The sequence below is a fragment of the Muscardinus avellanarius genome (genome assembly GCF_963383645.1).
Source record: "Muscardinus avellanarius genome assembly, chromosome: 2".
Taxonomy (NCBI): domain Eukaryota; kingdom Metazoa; phylum Chordata; class Mammalia; order Rodentia; family Gliridae; genus Muscardinus; species Muscardinus avellanarius.
In genome coordinates this window covers 145755609-145779492 of record NC_137787.1, presented here as the reverse complement: position 1 = coordinate 145779492, position 23884 = coordinate 145755609, and the positions used below count along the sequence as shown (strand labels likewise).

General features: G+C 39.2%; 1 protein-coding gene across 1 annotated transcript in view; it reads right to left on the bottom strand.

Moving 5' to 3' along the window:
- NUFIP1 (nuclear FMR1 interacting protein 1) overlaps window positions 1-23884 on the bottom strand; it is a gene marked incomplete at both ends in the record, with an annotated part of 53703 nt that overhangs the window by 19570 nt on the left and 10249 nt on the right. The window contains 2 exons of the mRNA XM_080689463.1: window positions 131-324; window positions 8006-8098. Coding sequence (XP_080545589.1) covers window positions 131-324; window positions 8006-8098 — 287 coding nt within the window. The remainder of the gene's footprint in view (window positions 1-130; window positions 325-8005; window positions 8099-23884) is intronic.

The following is a 23884-nucleotide window of genomic DNA, read 5'->3' as shown; positions in this document are numbered from 1 at the left end:
AGCAAAAGCAATAAAATCACTCTACATTTTCATGTTTTGCCATGAAACGTCCTACAAAAAAAGGGAAATAACCAACTTCAGTATCACTGTCTGTACATATATAAACACATTATTTTTCTATTTAGCTTACCAGAATCACTGTTTGCCAAAACACCAAGAGGGTCTGTATTTGCCTCAGGTGGCCCTTCTGGCTGAGCTGCACAGACACGACTTTCTGGTCCACTGGCTCTTCTTTGTCTAGCACCACCATTTTTCCATTTATGATATTTCCCAGGACTTTTGATCTTTGACATCTGTGAATGTCTGGACATCCCCTTCATCTTGCTATAGCAAGAAAAATGCAATTCTTAGTATAAAAGACATTGACCTTTCAAGAAAAATTTGAAAAAGCCTACTGAATGTAAAAGAAACTCAAGATATTAAATTGATCACTTGGAGCCTGGTATATTAAATAGACCAAAAGAAACACAGTGGTTCCCAAAAGCAGAGAGGTATATGTAGAACTCTTTTTTTTTTTTTTTTTTGGTGGTGGCACTGGAGGTGGAACCAGAGGCTTTTCTACCTCCGGGCTACACTCCCAGACCTATTTTATATTTTATTTGGAATCAGGGTCTCTTAAGCCAGCTGAGGCTAGCTTCAAACCTGCACAACCCTCCTGTCTCAGCCTCCCAAGCGCAAGGATTACAAGCGTGCGCCACCATGCCTGGCCTACGTAGAACTTTTAAAGAATAAAACCCCACAATATACCATCTTATTCTCAGATACACATTTCAACCTATAATTTTGCCCCTCTGAAACTGGGCCCATGTTGTGCAGTAAACAACATGCCCACTTTCATTCCATTGTAAAGAAAAATGTATCTTAGTTTATAAGGTACATTCCCTCCTGTCTACTCATTTTTAAGAAGGCTTAAAGTTCCTCAAGCATTTACAAATATGTTGCCTTGTTTGACCTTCATGTCAAATCTTGTAAGTACTTAGTGAGACTCTCACCAACTTAGTGAGACCCTGTTTCCAAATAAAATATAAAATAGGTCTGGGAGGATAGCCCAGAGGTAAAAGGCCTTTGGGTTCCACCCCCAGTACCACCAAAAAACAAAAAAATAAAAAAATAAGGTAGCTATTACCATAACACTTTCTAAAAAATTTGCTCAACCAATATATTCAGTTTTCATCTGCAATCTGGCTCATAATCCTTTTAGGGTCACTATAACCCTTACAGACTCACATCAAAAACATATATATACTCCAAATTTTGCAAAAAGCCAAAATTCTCATGGGTCAATCTCTAATATCCATTCACAAAGGCCAGAAGAACTTAACACACTGAGGATAACAAAGAGATGCAGCTTTTTGGGGGCTCCCAGTCACAAATACTTTCCTTTTATTCATATCCTACCACATCTTACCACAGTTAGCTTTTTTTTTTTTTTTTTTTTTTTTGGTGGCACTGGGGGTGGAACCCAGAGGTTTTCTACCTCCGGGCTATACTCCCAGACATTTTTTATATTTTATTTGGAAACAGGGTCGCACTGAGTTGCCGAAAGCCTCACTAAGTAGCTGAGTCTGGCTTCGAACCTGTGTGATCCTCCTGTCTCAGCCTCCCAAGCGCAGGGATTACAAGCGTGCGCTACCATGCCCGGCTCACAGTTACCTTTTGAATATTCATCTTTACATATCTTTAAAATGAATGTTCATTCATTACATATCAAGTATTCACTGATATGTAATGAGAGACAGGATGATTCTTAACTGATGAGATCCATAAGACTTCAGAGAAAAAAGTAGTCTTTCTGGCATATGCACTCTACCTCGCCTTTTGAGAGGGTGATTCTGTTACCTCACCACTTGACAATTGTTTAAAAGAACAGTTTATTTAGCCAGTACTTCAAAATAGTTATAAAATTAATAAATAAAAAATGTAAATGTATATAAAAAAGAGACTAAGAAATAATTATAAAGCTAATTCGGGTGACTGGGCGTGTAGTGCACCCCTGTAATCATAGTACTTGGAAGGCTGAGATAGGCGGATCACAGGTTCAAGGCCTGCCTCAGCAATTAGTGAGGATCTCAGCAACTTTGTGGGACTTTGTTTCCAAATAAAACAGGGCCTGGAGTGTACCTCAGAAGTAGAATATCCCTGGGTTTAATCCCCAGCATCACAAAAAAGAAAACGAAAAGAAAAAAAGGCTAATATGAAAGAAAATAGAATATTAAAAAGTTCAAATGAGCAAGAAAACTGTAGCACATGCTTGTAATCCTATTACTTGGGAGGCTGAGTCAGGAGGATTGCAGGTTCCCAGGCAGCCTCAGCAACTTGAGGCCCTCCACAACTTAGTGAGAACTTGTTTCAAAATAAAGAATAAAGCCAGGCATGGTGGTACACACTTGGAATCCCAGGGGGAGGCTGAGACAAGAGGATTGCAGGAAAGGAATGAGAAACAAATGGGATAAATAAACCCAAATAGGATGATAGCAGATGAAAATTCAACTATATTGCCAAGCGTGGTGGCACATGCTTGTAATCCCTGCGCTTGGGAGTCTGAGACAGGAGGATCGCAGAGGTTGAAAGCCAGCCTCAGCTACTTAGTGAGGCTCTCAGTAACAGTGAGACTCTGTTTCCAAATAAAGTATAAAATAGGTCTGTGAGTACAGCCCGGAGGTACAAAGCTCCTGGGTTCTACCCCCAGTACCACCAAAAAGAAAAAAAGAAAAAGAAAGAAAGAAAGAAAGAAAGAAAGAAAGAAAGAAAGAAAGAAAGAAAGAAAGAGAGAAAGAATCAACTATATTAGGAATTACATTAAATATATATGAACTAAGCTGAGCGTAGTGGCACATGCCTGTAATCTCAGTACCTGGGAGACTAAGACAGAATGATCACAGTTTTGAGGCAAGCCTTAGCAACTCAGTGAGACTGTTTCAAGATAAAAAAAAAAAAAAAAAAAAAAAAAAAAAAAAAAAAAAGACTGGGAGTATAGCTCAGAGGTGGAATGCTCCTGGGTTCAATCTCCAGTACCAAGAAATATATCCTATCTACACACATAGATAGATAGAATATACAGATAGGATATAATATATCGACATAACACACATGCACACACAAACAAAACAAGCACTAATTGAAGGCAAAGAGTTTCATTCTGGATTGCAAATATGTGTGTGCACATATGTGTGTGGTACTGGGGATTAAGCCAGGGTCTCACACATGTGAGGTAAGTACTCTTTCAAAGAGCTATCCCATGCTCTCAGTCTAGATTAATAAAAGCAACTGTGGAGGCTGAGGAAAGAAGATTGCAAGTTTGAGGCCAGCCTGAGAAACTTCATAAAACCCTGTCTCAAAAAATTAAAAAAAAAATAGAAAGTCCGGGGGTACCGCTGAGTGTCTGAGTGTCTACAAAGCATGCATGAGGTCTGTGGTTCAATCTCCAGTACCACAATGAAAAAAAGAGAGAAGGAAAGAAAGAGACTTGTTACGTATTAACATGGGGCAATCTCAATGCAAAATTTTCATCTAAAAAAAGCAGATGCAAGCTGGGCGTGGTGGCACACTCTTATAATTCCAGCATTTGGGAGGCTGACACTGGAGGATAGCAGTTTGCGGACAGCCTCAGCTACTTAGTGAAGCCCTGTTTCAAAATAAAGAATAAAAAATAAGCTGGACATGGTGGCACACGCTTGTAATTCCAGCATTCAGGAGGCTGAGACCAGAGGATCACAGTTCGCAGAGAGCCTCAGCTACTAATGAGGCCCTCTGCAACTCAGTGAGACCCGGTTTCAAAATAAAGAATAATAAATAGGGAAGGGGTGTAGCTCAGAGGTCTAATGCCCTTGGGTTCCATCCCCAGACCCACAAAAAAGAAAAAAAGGTACAGAATAATGTAAAAGAAAAAAAAGAACAAAGAGAGACTATATTTATCTATATGCTATATAGATAGAGGCTCTTTTTTTTTTTCAATACTGGGGATAAAACCCAGGAGCATTCTACCTCTGAGCTACATCCCCATTTTTTATTCTTTATTTTTGAAACAGGGTCTCAAGTTGCAAAGAGCCTCACCAAATAGCTGAGGCTGTCCACAAACCACGATCCCTCCTGTCTCGGCCTCCCAAATGCTGGGATTACAAGTGTGTGCCATCAAGCCTGGCACTATTTACCTTTTCAAAGAAATCAAATGAATATAGGGTAACGCTTATTTTAAAAAATAACTTTAAAAAAATTTTTTTCTGGTACTGGGGATTGAACCCAGTGACATTGTACCTCCAAGATATACTCTCTTATTCTTTTTAAAAATCTTTGTTTTTAGCCGGGCATGGTGCCGCACACTTGTAATCCCCGCGATTGGGAGACGGAGACAGGAGGACCGCACAGGTTCGAAGCCAGCCGTGCTGGTTTAGGAGACCCTGTTTCCAAATAAAAATGTAAAAATAGGTCTGGGAGTGTAGCCCGGAGATAGATGGGCTTCCAGGAACCCCAGTACCACCAAAATAAATGAAGGAAGGGAGGAAGGGAGGAAAGAAGAAAGGAAGGAAAAATTGGGCTGGGAGTATAGCTTGGAGATTGAATGCCCTGGGTTCCATCCCCAGCACCTCGAAAAAAAAAATCTTTGTTTTAAAAATTTTAAAAAATTATTTCTTTGTTTTGAAACAGGTTCTTGCTAGGTTGCTGAGAATCTTGCTAAGTTGCTGAGGCTGAATTCAAACTTGTGAAGCTCTTGTTTCTGCCTCCTCCTAAGTATTAGGATTATAGGCCTCTGCCACCATACCCAGCAAAAAAAAAATTTTTAAGTAAAAAAGCTACAAAAGCAAAGATTTCAGAATTGGGTTCGAAGCCAGCCTCAGCTACTTAGTGAGGCTCTCAGCAACTTAGTGAGACCCTGTTTCCAAATAAAATATAAAAATAGGTCTGGGAGAATAGCCCGGAGGTAGAAAGCCTCTGGGTTCCACCAAAAAAAAAAAAAAAAAAAAAAAAAAAAAAAAAAAAAAAAAGATTTCAGAATTGGGAATGTAGAGATTTTAAGATTTTTTTTTTTTACTTTTTTTTTTTTTATTGGTACACTGTATTCATACATCATAATGGGATAAAAAAAAAAAACTTTTGTAGACTTACATGCACACATCGCCATATTAGCCCCTACCCTATTCCCACCCTGTTCCCTTCCCATCCCTCCTTCCCATGCTAGGCTTAGTGGTTGACACCTAGTATTATAACAATTTATCCAAAATTAACAATGATAATCTCACAGAACAGTTTCATTTGTCTGATACCAAGCTTTTGATGACTTAAAGATAACATTTCAATATTTCTTTTTGCTTTCTTTCTTACCAGAGAATTTTTTTAGGTGAAACTATGATACCTTTATTTATTTTTCAGAAAAAAAATCTATCCTAATATGGAATATGGACTCTAGATACCCAAAACGATCTCGAAAAAGAACAGAGCTAGAAGATGTATATTTTCTGATTTCAAACCATATAAAGCTATAATAATCGAAACAGTGTAGTACTGTTAAAAGGCAGATATATAAACCATTGGAGTTAAATAAAAGCCTAGAGATAAATTCTTCCATATATTGTCAAGTTATTTTTGACAAGATTTCCACAAACATTTGGTGGATGAAATAATCTTTTGACTAAATATTGTTGAAAAATAAAAATTACATGAAAAGGAATAAAATTGGACCCTTACCTAAGACCATATACAAATATTAACTCAAAATAGATAAAAGACCTAAATATAAATCTTAAGACTATAAACTTTTAGAAGAAAATCTGGGTCATTAATCCTCACAACATTCGAATTGGCAGTGATTTCTGGGATATGATTTCAATGGTACAGGCAACAGAAGGGTAAACAAACTCCCTAAGAATTAAAAATTGTATATCCAAAGACAATGTAAACAGAGTTAAAAGTTACTGATAGAATGGGATAAAATATTTCCAAATGCTTTATCTGAAGGCATATTAATATTCCAACTAGAAATCCTAAAAATTAGCAACAATAAAGGCAAACAATACAATTTAGAGATAGGTAAAAGACTAACATAGATAATGAATCGCCACAGATAACCAATCTTAGTTGTCTGTTGGATGGAAAATCTTGTTTCTCTGGTTCTGGTGTATGTTACCTAATTCTTCTTTGTAGTTAATCTTTTTGAGTATTTTCTCTAGCGCAGGTTTTGAAGACATAAATTCCTTCAGTTTCTGTTAGTCATGGAAGTTTCTTATTTCCCCATCTAATTTGATAGAAAGTTTTGCTGGGTAGGAAATTTTTGGCTGGAAGTTGTTTTCTTTCAGAGTTTGGAATATGTTACTCCAAGCCCTTCTGGCTCTCATAACTTGGTTTGGGAAATCTGGAGTGATTCTAATTGGCTTGCTTCTGAATGTCACTTGGCCCTTTGTTTTTGTTGCCTTTAAGATTCTCTGCTTGGCTTCCACATTGGTCATTTTGACAATTATGTGGCGTGAGGATCCTCTTCTCCGATCCTGTCTAAAGGGAGTTCTATAAGTTTCCTGGACCTTTGTATCAACCTCTTGCTCTATGTTTGGAAAATTTTCTGCTATTACTTCCTTGAAGAGATTGTTGATCCCTTTGGTTTCACTTTCTTTTCCCTCCTCTATTCCAATTATTCTTAGGTTAGCTCTCTTAAAATGGGCCCATATTTCTTCAATGTCAGATTCCTGCTGTCGGATATTTTTTCTAAATTAGAAACTATGCGTTCATTTTTGGAGTGATCGTCTTCTAAGAGCGAGATTCTATTCTCCATTTGGTCTAATCGGTTGTTTGTACTTTGAATTGAGGCCTTTACTTCATTAATTACATCATTTATCTCTTTTTGGCTCTCTCTGAATTCTTTTCGAAACACCTCTATTATTTCTATTTGATCCTGATTTGATGTTCTAGAGATCTCTGAATTTCTTTGTTATCGGGTTCTGATGTTGTGGGGTTGTGGGCATTCATTGCTCCATTGTTATTCTTCTTTCCCATGATTTTGGGAGTTTGTGCCTTCTCCTGGTTCTTCCCTTGGTTCACTAAGACTTCACTTAAGGTGCTCTGGATCTCAGTCCCCACTACTCCTTTATTAGGTTGTATCGCAGAGTCTCAGACCCAGGGAGTCAAATGAGGCTGCTTTAGACCATGGGGGGTGCCAGGTTGGGTGTTCTCCTATGGTGTGATATCTCTGCCACCGCCACTCCCCCACTGGGTCAAGTCCCTGGGAGTGCAGTACTGGGATTTCTCCTCTAGAGGCCGCAATTTGACTCACTGTTGATGAGTGTGCCGATGGAGCTATAGTGGACTCAGTGGATTTGCTGCTGTTGCCGCCGGTGGCAATATGGCGCCACTGCCACACCCTCGGCCGTGAGGTTGGCGTATTTCTTCTCTGGTTTTGAGCTCTGCTCTGAGTCTCTGCAGGGTGTGCTGAGCTAGCCACTGGGAGCTTTAGATGCTCCCTGCACTGAAAAATCTGCCGAATCCCGCCTGGCTGTTCTGCAGCGGCTCACCTCGGCTCGCTGTCCACCGCTCCTCTCTGGAGCCTGGTGGGCTGTTGAATGCGTTGGTCTGGTGCCTTCTGGTGAACTCTCTGCTGCTGCCAGCAGTAAGGTGCTACTGCTGTGTCCTCAGGCATGAGGCCGGCATATCTCCTCTGTTGCTCTGAGCTCCGTTCTGAGTCCCCTCCTCTCTGGGGCCTGGTGTTGCAAGGAAAGATGGCGCCCGCCACTCCGCGCCGCATCTCTGGCCACAGCACTACGGTCTGGTTTCTTTCTGGTGTCTCGTTTTTCCAGCCCTCTTTTTCTCTGTCCCTTGTAATTACATTTTTTATTTCTCTGCTGATGGTGTTTTCTGACTATGAAAGGTGCAGATTTTGTAGTAATAGAGATTGGTTGTTAGCGGGGCTCGTAAGCCCCGCTTTTCTCCGTCGCCATCGCAGATTTTAAGATTTTGGTGTATGCTACTTTCTAAGTATGCTCAGAATGAGCACTCAGAGTGCAAGCAATTTGAAGGAACTTACCCATACTGTGTTGTTGTCAAAACTTCTCCCCTCTTTTCCTTTTCAAGTTTTAACTTTTTCTTTCTTTCGATATTGGCCAGAGTTGGGTAATTTCTAAAATATAATCAAAGTTCATTATAAAAGGGCTTGTAGAGTATAACTTTAAGCAACTAAGTTAACTATGAAACTTAGAAGTTTTTAATGACTAAAAGTAAATCATTATAGACAAATGACACTACTTCTGAAATTTAAGAGAAAAAAATGTAGTCTATAACAAAGCGTAGAACAGCTCAGACAGCCTATAACTCAAAATATAACTCAAAATAGCTGCTGGTCCACAGACTTTGCTACCAGTCTGCAACTAAATAAGGAGCTTATGCTACAATTTAAATAGAACATGATTTAGTGTGCTCAAACTAATCTAATTTGCCTTATTTAACATGTACCTACAAATAGTCTAAAGAAAAACTTTAAGTCTGGTCAATTACTTATGCATGTATATACTAGGTACACTTGAAGTTACAAAGATATGAAAGAGCCGGGCGTGGTGGTACACGCTTGTAATCCCCGCACTTGGGAGGCAGAGACAGGAGGATCGCGCAGGTTCGAAGCCAGCCGTGCGCGCTGGCTTAGGAGACCCTGTTTCCAAACAAAAAAATGTAAAAATAGGTCTGGGAGTGTAGCCCGAAGGTAGAAGGGCCTCCAGGAACCCCAGTACCACCAAAAAAAAAAAAAAAAAAAAAAAAAAAAAAAAAAAATTGAAAGAGACACTTCTCAAAAAATACACTATACCAGGAGGGATAGAAAAAGCACAGGAACAGCTAAAATACAAAAGAAAATAATAAGTACCCCCAAAGAATATAAAAATTTGGAGGAGGGTGAGAAGATTTTTATCAAAATGGAGAAATCCAGGAACATGAAGGAAATTGTAATCAGAAGGAAAAGTTCAGAGTACTCTAAGTGGAACAAACAATGTAAACAAACCAAGACCTCAGAAAATGTAAAAGATACTCAAGGAATCATTCTGTATGAAAGATAAGATAGTTATAGGCAATCAGAACAGAAACAAAGGCTAAGACCAAAATGTGTCTGGAATACCAGACTAGAAAGTTTTCATTGAATCCAGCAGTGAGGAGAAGCCACAGAAAGTTATGAAGAGAATGATATACAAGGCTGTTATTAAATCACTTTCTTTGTTTCTTGGCACAGCTATGTAGAGATGCAGACCCCAAACTCTGATGGTGAGGGAGATAGATCCTTGGAGTATAAGAAACAGAAAAGGAGGGGAGCACAGAAAGCTCTCACCACTTAACCTGGCTGCTGATGAGAGTAAATTTTGGGAAACATCAACAAATTATGCTGTGCCATTGTTTCTGGGATCTAAGATACTTCTCTTTTTTTTTTTTTTAAACATCTGCATTAATGACTTGAATAGCACACAGACAAAATGAAATCTATAGGTTAGCTATACTGGAAGATAGGAATGGAAATATCATTGGTTTAAGTGATGAAGTAACCAGAAAAAAAAAAAGAAAAAAAGCAATGAATTTCAATAAGGGCAGTACAAAGCAATCTATTCAGCCAAAAGGGAAAAAAAAAAAAAAAAAAAACGCCATAAATAAAAGATGATGAACGTATAAGCTATAAATAAACACAAGGAAAAGATCAAGGTCATAGAAGATAAAAATCTAACAGCTAGTCAGCAACATATGACTACTTTTAGAAAGCGAACACAATCTGAGGTCATATGAAGTGGACTCTGGCACTTTTGTGAGTATGAACTCTTGCTTCCATATTACTCAAAAACAGCCAGATATTCTCAGGGCACTGTGTCAGTTCAGTTGAAAAGGAACTCTGAGGAAAAATAAAACTTGGAAGGGATTCAGAGACACTCAAAGATGATTAAGAAGGTGAAAAATAAAACCTCTAAAGAAAGATGAAAGGACTATTTGCAGCCTCTAAAAGAGGTTAAGTGACAATAACCCAGTTTTACAGGGAGCAGATAGCCAGCTGTTCTCAATCTGAAGACAGAACATTCAGAAGCAGAAATCATGAGAAAAACGGTGATGATAATATTCCCAGCCCCAGTGGCTGACCAAGGACCTCAGCAGTACTGGACAGCTCTCCAATTCACTTATTCTTTCTGTGGTGTTTTGCACACAGTAAGCAATATGATGTGGTACTCTTTTCTTTTTTCTTTTTTTTTTGGTGGTACTGGGGGTGGAACCCAGAGGCCTTCTACCTCTGGGCTATACGCCCTGACTTATTTTCTATTTTTATTTGGAAACAGGGTCTCACTAAGTTGCTGAGAGCCTCACTAAGTAGCTGAGGCTGGCTTCAAACCCGTGCGATCTTCCTGTCTCAGCCTCCCAAGCACAGTATGCACCACCACGCCCGGCTGATGTGGTACTTTACTAGACCACATATCAGTAAGCATATGCTAAGTGTGTGCTTTCCAGTGGCAATACATAGACATATTTGTTACAAGTGGACTTTAGGTAAGATATAAAAAAGAATTCCCTAACAAGAAATCAAAGATGTTATGAAAACTCCTTTGAGGGAAGCCTTTCAAAACAGCTAATTTTCTCTTTCTGGAAGATTAAAGTATTATATTCCTAAAGGCAAGGAATCTTCTAATATCCTTCCAAAGTTATAAGATTCTACTTTTCAGTGGTAAAACTAATCAAATCCTCTTCCAAAATTTTTATCATTCTTATTTACACAGAACCCAAAGACTAAAAACTAGGGAAAATAAAGGTACTAGAAAAGTATCCTCTCCAAAAGAAAACCACAAAAGTAAAACCTAGACACGCACAAACAACAACCAGAAAGCCCCATCCACCAACATAAAATTATAAGAATAAGGAAAAGAGCTTTGGTAAAAGATACAATTCAGGTTCTAAAAGTACACAAAACATAAAGGCAGTTGAAAAATAAATTATGTCTTTAATGCATTAATACATACAGATAAAATATTCTCCAATATCTCCTGTAAGAGAATGGATGTTATGAAGTTAAATACACTATGACAAGGGATATTTCCAAGGTTAGGTTTCTGTATTTTTACTTGTAAAAATAACTTTCCTTCTTCAATCTCAATCTTTCCTTAATATCCCAAGAATTGGTCCTGATATTAAAGCTCCTTCCTTTCTTCTTTTATTTCTTTCCTCCTCTTTGATTTCCCCTTTACCTATGCCTTAACTTTCCAGTGACCTAGGGTACTGCACAGCCCGTAAGTAGGTGAAACTTTGCTACCCAATACTATTCTTGTCACATTATTCTCTCCAATTTTTTCTTTATTCTCAAATTACTACCCACTTATTGACTTTTCTTCTAGGCCTATATCTACAAAATACAATATCCCTCTTTACTCTCACTAAAACACAACTACTTCAATATGAGCTATACCACTGTTTTTTATTTCAAAGTTTTTTTGAACTTCAAAAAAGATGTCGCATTATTAAAGAGCTAACCGCCTCTGTTGGAATTTTGAATGAACCGGGGCCACAACAAAAGGATTTCCTGAGTCACAGTGAGTACTTAAATATTACAGAACTACGCCACCTAGTGGATTCCCTAATTGCTGTAAGGTGTGTTCCATTGTTTCTAAAAGCAAGGTCTTGGAAACACAACCTCTTGTTCATTTTTCCTAATGCCAAATCATACAGCTTTTGAACTTCCTGTCAGGAATTAAAAATCATCTTTCTTGGGCATATTTTGTTTTGTTTTTCAGGCTTCAGTGGAGAGCTTTGGTTTTCAAACACAATAGACCCTCTCTGAGTATGGCTAATCTGAAAAACAACAACAAAGAAGAACTAAAGCAAAGATACCTTCTTTAAAGAGAGAGGAAAAATATATACCAAATCTCTTTAGAAAAGAGTTTTCTTCCAGCTTTAAAGTTCTTACTCTGTGAAACATTTGTAAAATTTTTTAACACAGAGCTTCCACAAAGACTTTATCTTCCCTGCATATCAAAGAATACAATGAGGCCAGTGGTGGTGGCACACCCTTCTAACCCCCCCCCCCACACACACACACACTTGGGAGGAGGAGACAGGAGGATCGCGCAGGTTCAAAGTCAGCCGCTGGCTTAAGACACCCTGTTTCCAAAAATTAAAAAGCATAAAATAGGTCTGGGAGTGCAGCCCGGAGGTTAGAAGGGCTTCCAGGAACTCCAGTACCACCAAAACAAAACAAAACAAAAACAAAAACAACAACAAAAGAATACAATGAGTACCTCAGAGAGAATGTTGCTTTTACAAAAAAGATAAAATTCAAAAAATAGTATCAATGTGGAATTTATTCTTCTGAGGAGTTTTACTATCATTTTTTTTGAAGATTTAAAGAAGTTTATTAAAAGATAGAAATACAGAGGATAGAAATACGGTCAAACTGGCATGGAGGGGTAACTCGAATGAATACACCCTTACTATCATTTTTTAAAAATTGGTAATGACAAGCCAGGCGTGGTGGCGCACGCTTGAAATCCCAGCATTTGGGAGGCTGAGACAGGAGGTCTGCACAGTTTCGAAGCCAGCCTCAGCTACTTAGTGAGGCTCTCAGCAACTCAGTGAGACCCTGTTTCCAAATAAAATATAAAATAGGTCCGGGAGTATAGCCCAGAAGTACAAAGCCCCTGGGTCCCACCCCTAGTACAAAAAGGGGGGAAAAAAGTAATTACAGAAATTTAGCAAGCAAATATATTTCACAAAAGATATATATTTTTTTCTGTTTGTCTATGTTTTCTGTTTGTCTATGTATTTTTGGTACTGGAGATTGAACCCAGGGGCATTCGACCTCCTAGCTATACCCCTAGCCCAATCAATCCTATCTATCTATCTATCTATCTATCTATCTATCTATCTATATCTTTCTATCTATCTACTTACTTACCTACTTAGCTTATTTTGAAGTAGGGTCTCGCTGACCTGTGTTTGATCCTCCTGTCTTAGCCTCCCAAGTACTGGGACTACAACTGGCAGTAGGGAGAATAATTGTGTATTTTTTAGAACTCTATCAAGTGTGCCATAAGAAGAGAAATGGTTCCCATATTTTCTAAGAACCTCACATGAATTCAGCAATTGCCAAAAGGTAATTTCAGAGCACTTATTAACTCGAAAACATTACAGGTACAAATAAGCTTCATCCAAAATTGTCATCCTCCCTCAATTTCCTCATTCTCTTTAAGCTCTTCTAAAATTCACAAATCTGTAACCTAACATATTCACTCAACAGACTGTGTCCATTCCTTTTCCAAGACACTTCTGATTACTGTCACAGCATACCTTCAGCCTACACTGTGGAAACTAGAGCTAGAGATCTCCTCTACCTTCTACATGAGAATTACCAATAAGCATAATAAACACTTGCTCAAGTTAATCCATTATTTAGAAGACTAACGCTGCATCTAAATTTCGCTAAAGTCCTGAAATTCAACAAGCTTTGAACTGTGTCACCAAATGAGGCCAACACTGCTGTTAACTCTTCCTTAACAATTTTGGTTGAAAGATTCTATTAATTCACTGCCGCTAAAGGTGACTAAGCACCCTGGCTCTAGGCAGGGTGCTTAGTCACCTTTAGTCTCTTACACAGAAAACTGGTGAGAGCAGAAAAGAAATCTATTGCTTTCCCAACGAAAAGGGGGAAACTTGACTATGTCCATTTGGCCTTTCTTCTTCCAGATTAGAATGTGGGATTAAGTCAGGCACAGTGGTACAGGCTTGTGATCCCAGTACTTGGGAGGCTGAGACAGGAGGATCACAGGTTCAAAGCCAGCCTCGGCAATTTAATAAGGCTCTCACCAACTCAGAGAGACTCTGTTTCCAAATAATAAATAAAATAGGGTTAGGGGCTGTAGTAGCTTGGAGGTAAAATACCCCTGAGTTCAGTTTTCAGTATCAAAAGATAAAAAAAAAGAGAATGTGAAATTAATATTTGGATATGCAAGAACCTTCTGGTGGGCAAGATGAAAACTACTTCTTAAAGAACAAGAGCCTATGCTCAATGGTTGTACTTTTTTTTTTTTTTTTTTTTTTTGGTAGTACTGGGGTTCCTGGAAGCCCGTCTATCTCCGGGCTACACTCCCAGACCTATTTTATTTTTGGAAACAGGGTCTCCTAAGCCAGCGCGGCTGGCTTCGAACCTGCGCGATCCTCCTGTCTCTGCCTCCCAAGCGCAGGGATTACAAGCGTGCACCACCACGCCCGGCTCAATGGTTGTACTTTTTAAAGAGGAAAATGGGCCTTTTTTGCACTAAGTTATGGTAGTAAGGTCCCATTTCCTGGAGTATGACTCTAAGATGCAACCATCACCATAACCTGGCCATCCTCTTTACGAATATTTTCCACCCTCAAATAGACATACCTTGGTTTAAAATCTTCCCCTAAAAGATTTGCTAGGTTTTTTAAAGTTAAAAATATACTTACAATATGCATAGCCAATTCTACTCCCTGGTATTTATCCAAATCAAACAAAAATGCATATTCAAAATAAATGTTTTTATTTATTTGTTTGTTAAAAGACAAATACTAAAATCAACTTGACTGGGAAAGGGACAAACTGTGATTCATCTATACAAAAAAATATAATAATAGCAACAAAAAATAAAATGAAGTATGGTGATGAATGCCTGTAATCCTAGTTCTTGGGAGGCTGAGATGGGAGGATCACAGGTTCACAGCTTGCCTCAACAAGTTAGTAAGATTCTCAGCAACTCAGTGAGGCCCTGTTCAAAAATTATATATTTTTATTTTTTATTTATTTTTATTTTATTTTATTTTGGTGATACTGGGATTCCTGGAGACCCTTCTGCCTCCGGGCTACACTCCCAGACCTATTTTATATTTTATTTGGAAACAGGGTCTCTTAAGCCCATGCAGCTGGCTTCGAACCTGCGCAATCCTCCTATCTCCGCCTCCCAAGTGCGGGGATTACAAGCGTGCACCACCACGCCCGGCATTCTTAATTTTTTTAAACTAGAGCTGGGGTAGAGCTCAAAAGCATAATGCCTCTGGGTTAAATCCCTATTGCCACACACACACACAAAAAAATTAAATGATGCTACAACTCAGACTCAAAAACCCACACATTGCATAATTCCACATAAGTGATGCTCTGCAAGGGCACAAATAAGAGCAGAACACAGATCAGTAATTGCTAGATAGTAATGGCAGAGATCAACCATGAAGGGCATAATGGAAATTGGGGGAAGATGGAAGTGTTCTTTATCCATTTGTCATGCCATTCAAGTAATTATATATTTGTCAAAACTACCATTAAAAAGGGTGAATTACACTATATGCATATTATACTTTAAAATGGGAGAGAACTTCATCTCTTACTGGATGCTTTTCAAAACAAATTGATGGTGCTGCCTTTGAAAGACTGCAACTATCTCTTGATATTATTTTCCCTACATGGCTAAAAATACTTCAATTGCTTGTGTTCTTAACATGCACCACATGTTTATTATCCTACATCTCCCAGTGAAATGAGTTTTAAAGGCAAGAGTCTACACCTGTCTGTTTTTGGTGACCTTAGCAATAAGTAGCAAAATCTTTGCCTTTTTAAATACAAAATGTTTACCTTTAATTTTCAACTTAAACTACTGTCAAGAAATTATTCAAAGTGGGGCGTGGTGACACACTTGTAATCTCAGTACTTGGGAGGCTGAGACACGAGGATAGAAGGTTCAAAGCCAGCCTCAGCTACTTACTGAGGTCCTCTGCAACTTAATGAGATCCTATTTCAAAATAAGGAATAAAAAATAGAGCCGGGCGTGGTGGCGCACGCTTGTAATCCCTGCACTTAAGAGGCTGAGACAGGAGGATCACACAGGTTCGAAGCCAGCCTCAGCTACTTAGTGAGGCTCTCAGCAACTTAGTGAGACCCTGTTTCCAAATTAAGTATAAAATAGGTCTGAGAGTACAGCCCAGAGGTAGAAAGCCTCTGGGTTCCACCCCCAGTACCAGAAAAAAAAAATAGGGCTGGGGGTGTAGCATGGAGGTAGAATGCCTCTGGATTCAATCCCCAGTACCACACACACACCCCCACACCCCCACCCACACACCCACACCAATTTATTCAAAGGTATCATTATTTCATTAAACTATATTCAAAGGTTACTCAGATTTCTTGCTAACATTAGAAAAATAAATTAATCTGCCAGAAGACTATATGTACTTCATAATAATCTAGTTTTATCTCAAATAATAATATTCCTCAAGTTTTTCTAGCTGGTAGAAATTTTTTCCTTTAGTAACTTGTTGCACAAAGCCACAAGGGGGCATAGTTCACATTTCTGTAGGGAGAAGCTACTTAAGAAAGCAATACATTCAGAGATCATTTAGGTTTCTCAGTGGTCAGTCCTATGGTGAAAATTTGGTGTTCAAAACCACAGCAATTTAAGTTACATTACTGACTTCCAATCATGACTATTAATGACATCAACACATTTCTGCCCAAGTTCTCTATTAAAGATATTGCTCAAAATACAACTTAAAAATACAAAACTTAGGAAAAATTTCCCAGTCACTTACTTGTGTATAGAAAACTCCCTACCTATATTAACTCCCTACCTATAATGACTCTGGGTTAAATCCCTATTGCCACACACACAAAAAAAAATTAATGAATTAAGTGATGCTACAACTCAGACTCAAAAACCCACACATTGCATAATTCCACATAAGTGATGCTCTGCAAGGGCACAAATATAAGAGTCTCTTTTATGTATCACACCATGGGATACAAACAGTCATGTAAAAGATGTTCTTATCTTTCTAATGTTTACAATTTATTCAAAAGTAAAAACAATGCAAAAAAAGTTCACCAACAGGACAATAAGGGACATCTAAGCCAAAGAGGAAGAGAGAGATACTATTCAAAAAAAGGGACGGGCGTGGTGGCGCACACTTGTAATCTCTGCGCTTGGGAGGCAGAGACAGGAGGATCGTGCAGATTCGAAGCCAACCGCGCGCGCTGGCTTAGGAGACCCTGTTTCCAAATAAAAATGTAAAAATAGGTCTGGGAGTGTAGCCCGGAGGTAGAAGGGCTTCCAGGAATCTCAGTACTACCAAAAAAAAAAAAAAAAAAGTAAGACATTCTTCTAGGGCAGAAAAAAAAAATATTCCCAAAGGTAGCAGGATTTTTGCTAGGCTAAGAGCAAAAAACAGAACTTTGAAGATGCACAGGGTAGTATTTTTTTTGAAGCAGCAGCATAAAAAAAGTGAGCAGTCAAGGGCTAGGGATGTAGCTCACTGGTAGATCACTTGCCTAGCATGACCAATGCTCTAGGTTTGATCCTCAGTACTGGCAAAAGAAAGAGAAGGGAAGAGATGAGATGAGACTAAGAGGTCAAAAAACCTATATGAGATATGATAAATAACAAGTCTGGCTGAGACCAAAGCCTCTATAGGAAAATAATGTGGAAATAACCAGCCCATATTATACAGAATCTTGACCACCAGTTTTAAGGAGCTTTGTTTTTATTGTTACTTAATTTGGCTAAAATAAAGTCAAAATAACAAAAATTTAAATTTTATACTACAGTCACTAGTGACACACACACACACACACACACACACACACACACACACACCATCTAATTTTCCACCACAAAGAACAAATGCAAGGAAAAAAATCCTAAACATCCCACTGGCTAAATCCAATCAGACAGTACTAAATGGTCACTTTTAGAGTATATTTAAACTTATTTTTCTTGAATAGACTTATAGCAAGTCCTTAAACTGAGCCAAAGCCAATGTTTTGCCAGGTGTGTGAGATGCACAGTGGGCTAAGGGAGCTGAGATACTGACAAGAAAGATGACGGAAGTGAGCTAAGTTGGACAGGGCAATGCAGACAGAAGGGGGATGACAGGAAGCAATGGAAGCCTCTACAAGTCCATGTGCAGGTGGCCATTACAGCAGTGGCCAAAACTGCATGGAGGTGAAGGAACCTGGAAATCTGAAGGTAAAAGGTGGCAAATGAATTCAAACTATAAACACTTCCACTGCAGCATCTATCGTGTCAAGAGCAAGTGGGACAGACATCCTCCCTTGTTAGAAATTACTGGAGTGGGTGTTCAAATGCAGACAGATGGCAGGAAGCTCACAGAAGGGCAAAGAGTAATCACCTGAATCTCCGTCAAGGAGGCCCTACTTATGTCACAAAATCACACAGTCACTTTTTTGTTGTTTTACTTGACTTAGCGATCTGCGTCACTAACCGTAGCTTCCTTCTTGAAATTCTCCCCTCCACCAGCTTTCATGACATACCACAGATCTGTTTCTTCTGGCTTTCTGGTTCTCACTCAGCAGTCTTCTTAGTTTTTACTCACTATTAAACCTTCACATGTTGGAAAGGCTCGAGATTCAATGCCAGGGTATCTATCTACCTTTCTTTCTTTCTTTCTTTCTTTCTTTCTTTCTTTCTTTCTTTCTTTCTTTCTTTCTTTCTTTTCTTTCTGGTACTGAGGATGGAACTCAGGAGCATTCTACATCTGGGATACACCCCCAGGCCTATTTTTATTCTTTTGTGTGTGTGTGTGGGTTTGTGTGTTACTGGAGGTGAAACCCAGGGGCCTTCTACCTCCAGGCTATACCCCCCAGACCTATTTTTATATTTTATTTGGAAACAGGGTCTCACTAAGTAGCTGAGGCTGGCTTCTCGTCCTGTCTCAGCCTCCCAAGTGCTGGGATCACAAGCGTGCACCACCACGCCCAGCTCTTTATTCTTTATTTTGAAGCAAGGCTGAAAGTAGCTAAAGCTGGCCGAGAACCCGCAATCCTCCTGTCTCAGCCTCCCAAACCCTGGGATTACAAATGTGTGTCACCACTCCTGGCTACTCTACCCTCTTTCTATGGGGAATCTCTTCCATATTCAGTTTCATGATTAAAAAAAAAAAAAAATCTCTCTAGCCAAAGTGTCAATGCCTACTTGATATCATCAAACACAATAGATGCCCTGGCACAGTGTCCAAAATCAACATCTCCAAACCCTGCTCCCTTCTCAGGCACCACCTTTCAAAGGTGCTCAGACCATAAATTTGAAAGTTTCCTGAAAATTTCTCTCCTCAACCTCCTAACCATTTGATCACCAAATACTGGCCATTTTCATATCCCAAATGTTCTCTCCATCCCCACAACTGGCACCTTTTTAAAGTTTTTATCACTTTACTTAAAGAGTTCCTTGGGCATGTCAATCTCCTGCCTGACCACTATTCCATTCCCTCCTTTTTTTCCTAGTTAGTTCTGAGTTCACCCAACCTCCATTGGCCATAGAAAATCCTAACCTTCCAAACTAGATGGAAGTCCTCATGCTCTTAATATGCTGACAGGGAGGAAGAGTGGAGGCCTGAGACAGTGCAATAGCTTTGTGGCAGAACAGTTAATGAAGCTGGCTACCATTAACTTAATGGCAGTTCCACATTTCCCTGTTTATATAATGATTTAATTCATATAACTACTAGAATTTTTTTATTTATTTTTATTTATTTATTTCTTTTTGGCGGGTCTGGGGATGGAACCCAGGAGCATTCGAACTCTGAGCTATATCCCCTGCCCTATTTTTTTTATCCTTTATTTTGAAACAGGGCCTAAGTAGCTGAGGCTGTTTGCAAACTGTGATCCTCCAGTCTCAGCCTCTCAAATGCTGGGATTACAAGTGTGCACCACTACACCCAGCTTTAACTACTAGAGCTTAAGCAAAACAAAACACCCAAGTTAGTAAATCAGAAGATCACTTCAGACCTCCTCTAATGCCTTAATTGAACTCAAAACTGAGAAACTCAGCAAGAATTTATTTATTAAGACAACTTTTTAGTTGCTTTATAATTATTGCGGACTAGTAAAAACTATTATTTCCCTCAAGAAAACTAAACATTTAAAAAAGGGGTGAGGAACACTGAAGTGTACTAAAGTCAGAGCTAAGTACCAGGGGAGGAGGGCCTATGTCTAAACAGTTGAGCCAGTTCCATCCCAACTAACAGGATATAATCTTTATCACAATCACTGTTAGCTCTTCAAACCTAACATTCAGACAGGAGGTGAACTCTTCTTGATTGCTTACTCCTTTGTGCAAAATAAAAAGAATACAACCAATTTAAAAAAAACAAAAACAAAAAAAACAAGATGGGAGCCGGGCGTGGTGGTGCACACTTGTAATCCCAGCATTTGGGAGGCTGAGACTGGAGGATCACGGTTCACGGACAGCCTCAGCTACTTAGTGAGGACCTTTGCAACTCAGTGAGACCCAGTTTCAAAATAGAGAATAAAAAATGGGCAGAGGGTGTAGCTCAGAGGTCAAATGCCTCTGGGTTCCACCCCCAGACCCTCAAAAAAAAAAAAAAAAAAGATGGGTATGGTGGCCAATGCTTGTGATTCCAGTACTTAGAAGGCTGAGACAGGAGGATCATAGGTTCAAGGCCAACCTCAGACACTTAGTGAGACCCTCCATAACATAGAAAGACCCTGTTTTAAAAAAAGGAATAGCCGGGCATAGTGGTGCACACTTGTAATCCCAGCATTCGGGAGGCTGAGACCTGGAGGATCGCGGTTCGCGGACAGCCTCAGCTACTTAGTGAGGACCTTTGCAACTCAGTGAGACCCAGTTTCAAAATAAAGAATAAAAAATGGGCAGAGGGTGTAGCTCAGAGGTCAAATGCCCCTGGGTTCCATCCCCAGACCGGCAAAAATAAATAAATAAATAAATTAATTAATTAATTAATTAATTAAAAAAATAGGTCTGGGGTGTGTAGCTTGGAGTTAGAATGCCCCCCTGGCTTCAATCTCCAGTTAAAAAAAGAAAAATACAAAACCCCCCAAGATTGTTTGGGAGTGGTGTCATGGAGAGGAAAATAAATTATACCTGTAAAGAAGCCACCTAGAAGTGACAAGCTTCATATCCAGCACATCAAAATTCTCCAAAACTAGGCTGGGCATGGTGGTGCACGCTTATAATCCCAGCATTCCGGAGGCTGAGACCCAAGGATCACAGTTCACAGACAGCCTCAGCTACTTAGAGAGGCCCTCCGCAACTTAGTGAGACCCTGTTTTAAAATAAACAATAAAAAATAGGGCAGGGGGTGTAACTCGGAGGTCGAATGCCCTTGGGTCCCATCCCCAGACCACCTCACAAAAAAAAAAAAAAAAAAAAAAAAAAAAAAAAAAATCTCCAAAACTAAGTCAAGCATGGTGGCACAAGCCTGTAATCCCAGTAATCCCAGTAATTAGGAGGTTAAGACAGGAGGATCACAGTTTCAAGGCCAGCCTCAGCAACAAAACCAGACTTAGCAACCTAGTGAGACCTTGTTTCCAAATAAAAAATTCAAAAACAGACTATGGGTATAGCTTGAAGATGGACTATCCCTGAGCTTAATCCCCAGTATCCCACCACCCACACACAAAATTCTTCACTACTTCATGATCCCAACTATTTTGACTTCTAAATTTGACCCTGAAATTGGTTCAGACTTCTTTTTCTTATGAGAAACCCTGCCAATGCAAGGTTTAAACTTTCTATACCATATACCACTCAATTCAATCAACAAACATGTATTCTTCACATACCAAGTTCTAGGCACTGCAAAAAGTACAGCAGAATAAGAGCTGCCCAAGACTAAGGCCAACGACAATATAATGCAATAAATGCTAAGCAAGATACATGTTTGAAGAGTTAGTAAACAGTGCTTTAGGGCAGTTTGGTCCTGGGACTGGCAGATGATCGGCATGCTTACTCCCATCATAAATAAACTATGTGACCTTTTTTTATTAGCAAAACTTTCTGAATAAAAGTTAAAGTACAGATTTACAGTCTGGTACAAGCTCCTTTTGTTACAGAATGGCACTCTGGTAGCACTGAAATAAGAGGAAATGAAGAGTAAGAAGAGAGTCAGGGAACCTTTAAAATGGAACTTAAAAGGTAAGTATGACCTTTGCCAAAAGGATAAAGAGAAAAAGACATTCTAGCATACCCTACTCCAGATGGCCTTGTTAGCCAAAGCTGCTCTTGAAATTCTGCTATATCTACCAATTCCACGCTGACTGGCTGGATTCCACTTGTTCATGAATTAAATTCCTCTGATTGCCCCTTTATTCTCATCCAATTCTTTCCTTTGCACATAGCTTTAGTACCTGGTATTTATATATTCTAACTGATGCTATTGTTATCCCCTCTCTCTTTGGTACTTGGAATCAAACACAAGATTATTTTGCCTTCAAGCTACACCCCCAGCCCTTTTATTTTATTTTTTATTTTATTTTTTGCGGGTCTGGGGATGGAACCCAGGGGCATTCCACCTCCGAGCTATACCCCTGCCCTATTTTTTATTCTTTATTTTGAAACAGGGTCTCACTAAGTTGCAGAGGGCCTCACTAAGTAGCTGAGGCTGTCCGCGAACCACGAACCATGATCCTCCAGTCTCAGCCTCCCAAATGCTGGTATTACAAGCATGCACCACCAAGCCTGGCTCCAGTCCTTTTATTTTGAAATAGGATCTAGCTAAGCTGCTGGGGGTCTTGTCAAGTTACTGAGGCTGGCCTTGAACCCAAGACCCTCCTGTCTTAACCTTCCAAGTACTGAGATTACAAGTATTTGCCACCACACTCCACACCCAGCTTCTATTTATTCTGAATTGGTTCTGAATCTGTTTCTGCTGGTTTCCTTCAGAACTACCTCTAAAGCCTGAAAGGGTAGTAACATTCTCACAAACTATCTGGCACATCGCTACCCTAGAAAGTGGATTTAAACTGAAAAGCTGAACAAAGTACAAATGTAACTTGCTGGTCCCAAAAGTTTTAAGTATCTTTCTTCAATTTAAAGAATAATCTCTCAGGCACAGTGGGCCAAGCCTATAATCCTAGTACATGGGAAGTTAAAAAGGAGGATCACAGGTTTGCAGCTAACCTCAGCAATTTAGCAATGCCTTCTGCAACTTAGTGAGCCCTGTTTCAAAATAAAAAATAAAATAGGAAGGAAGGAAAGAAAGAAAGAAAGAAAGAAAGAAAGAAAGAAAGAAACAAACAAACAAACAAACAAACAAAATAGGGCTGGAGGTGTAGCTCAGAGGCAGAATGCCCCTGGGTTTAAGGCCTAGAACTTGCGCACATACACAAAAATCTTTTTTTTCATCTTAGGGTCTCCTTTTTATTTTTATTTTTTTCCCTGCAGTACTGGGGATAGAACCGAGGGGCATTCTACCTTCAAGTTACACCCCCAGCCCTATTTTTAATCTTTATTCTGAAACAGGGTCTTAATGAGTTGCAAAAAGCCTCACAACATAGCTGAGTCTATCCATGAACTGCGATCCTCCTGTCTCAGCCTCCCAAATGGAGGAATTACAAGCCTGTGCCACTACGCCCGGCTCTCCTTAGTTTTTTAATTCGAAGAAAATTGTATTTGACTTTAAAAGTGTACTTGATCATGCCGGGCATGGTGCCGCATGCTTGTAATCCCTGCGCTTGGAAGACAGAGACAGGAGGATCGTGCAGGTTTGAAGCCAGCCATGCTGGCTCAAGAGACCCTGTTTCCAAATAAAAATAAAAAAAAAAAAGTCTGAGAGTATAGCCCGGAGGTAGAAGGGTTTCCAGGAACCCCAGTACTACCAAAAAAAAAAAAAAAGTGTACCTTAGTGTTCCACTTTAGGATGAAGAATTTGATAGTAAAATAGAACCCTAGTGGGATTTTTTTCACAAGACTACTCTAGCTAGTCATCAATTAAACTTTCTTTCCTATTAAATGTAACACCATAAGTCACATGGTAAGGTTCAAATTTCTTAAATGTTAATCACAGGAATGATTCTGATCTTTTTATAGTTAAGGGCAAGCTTATATATGTTGTTCATTGCTATACCCTCTCTTCTGCATTGCATATAGCAATAATTCAACAATTTTATGTTGGAAAA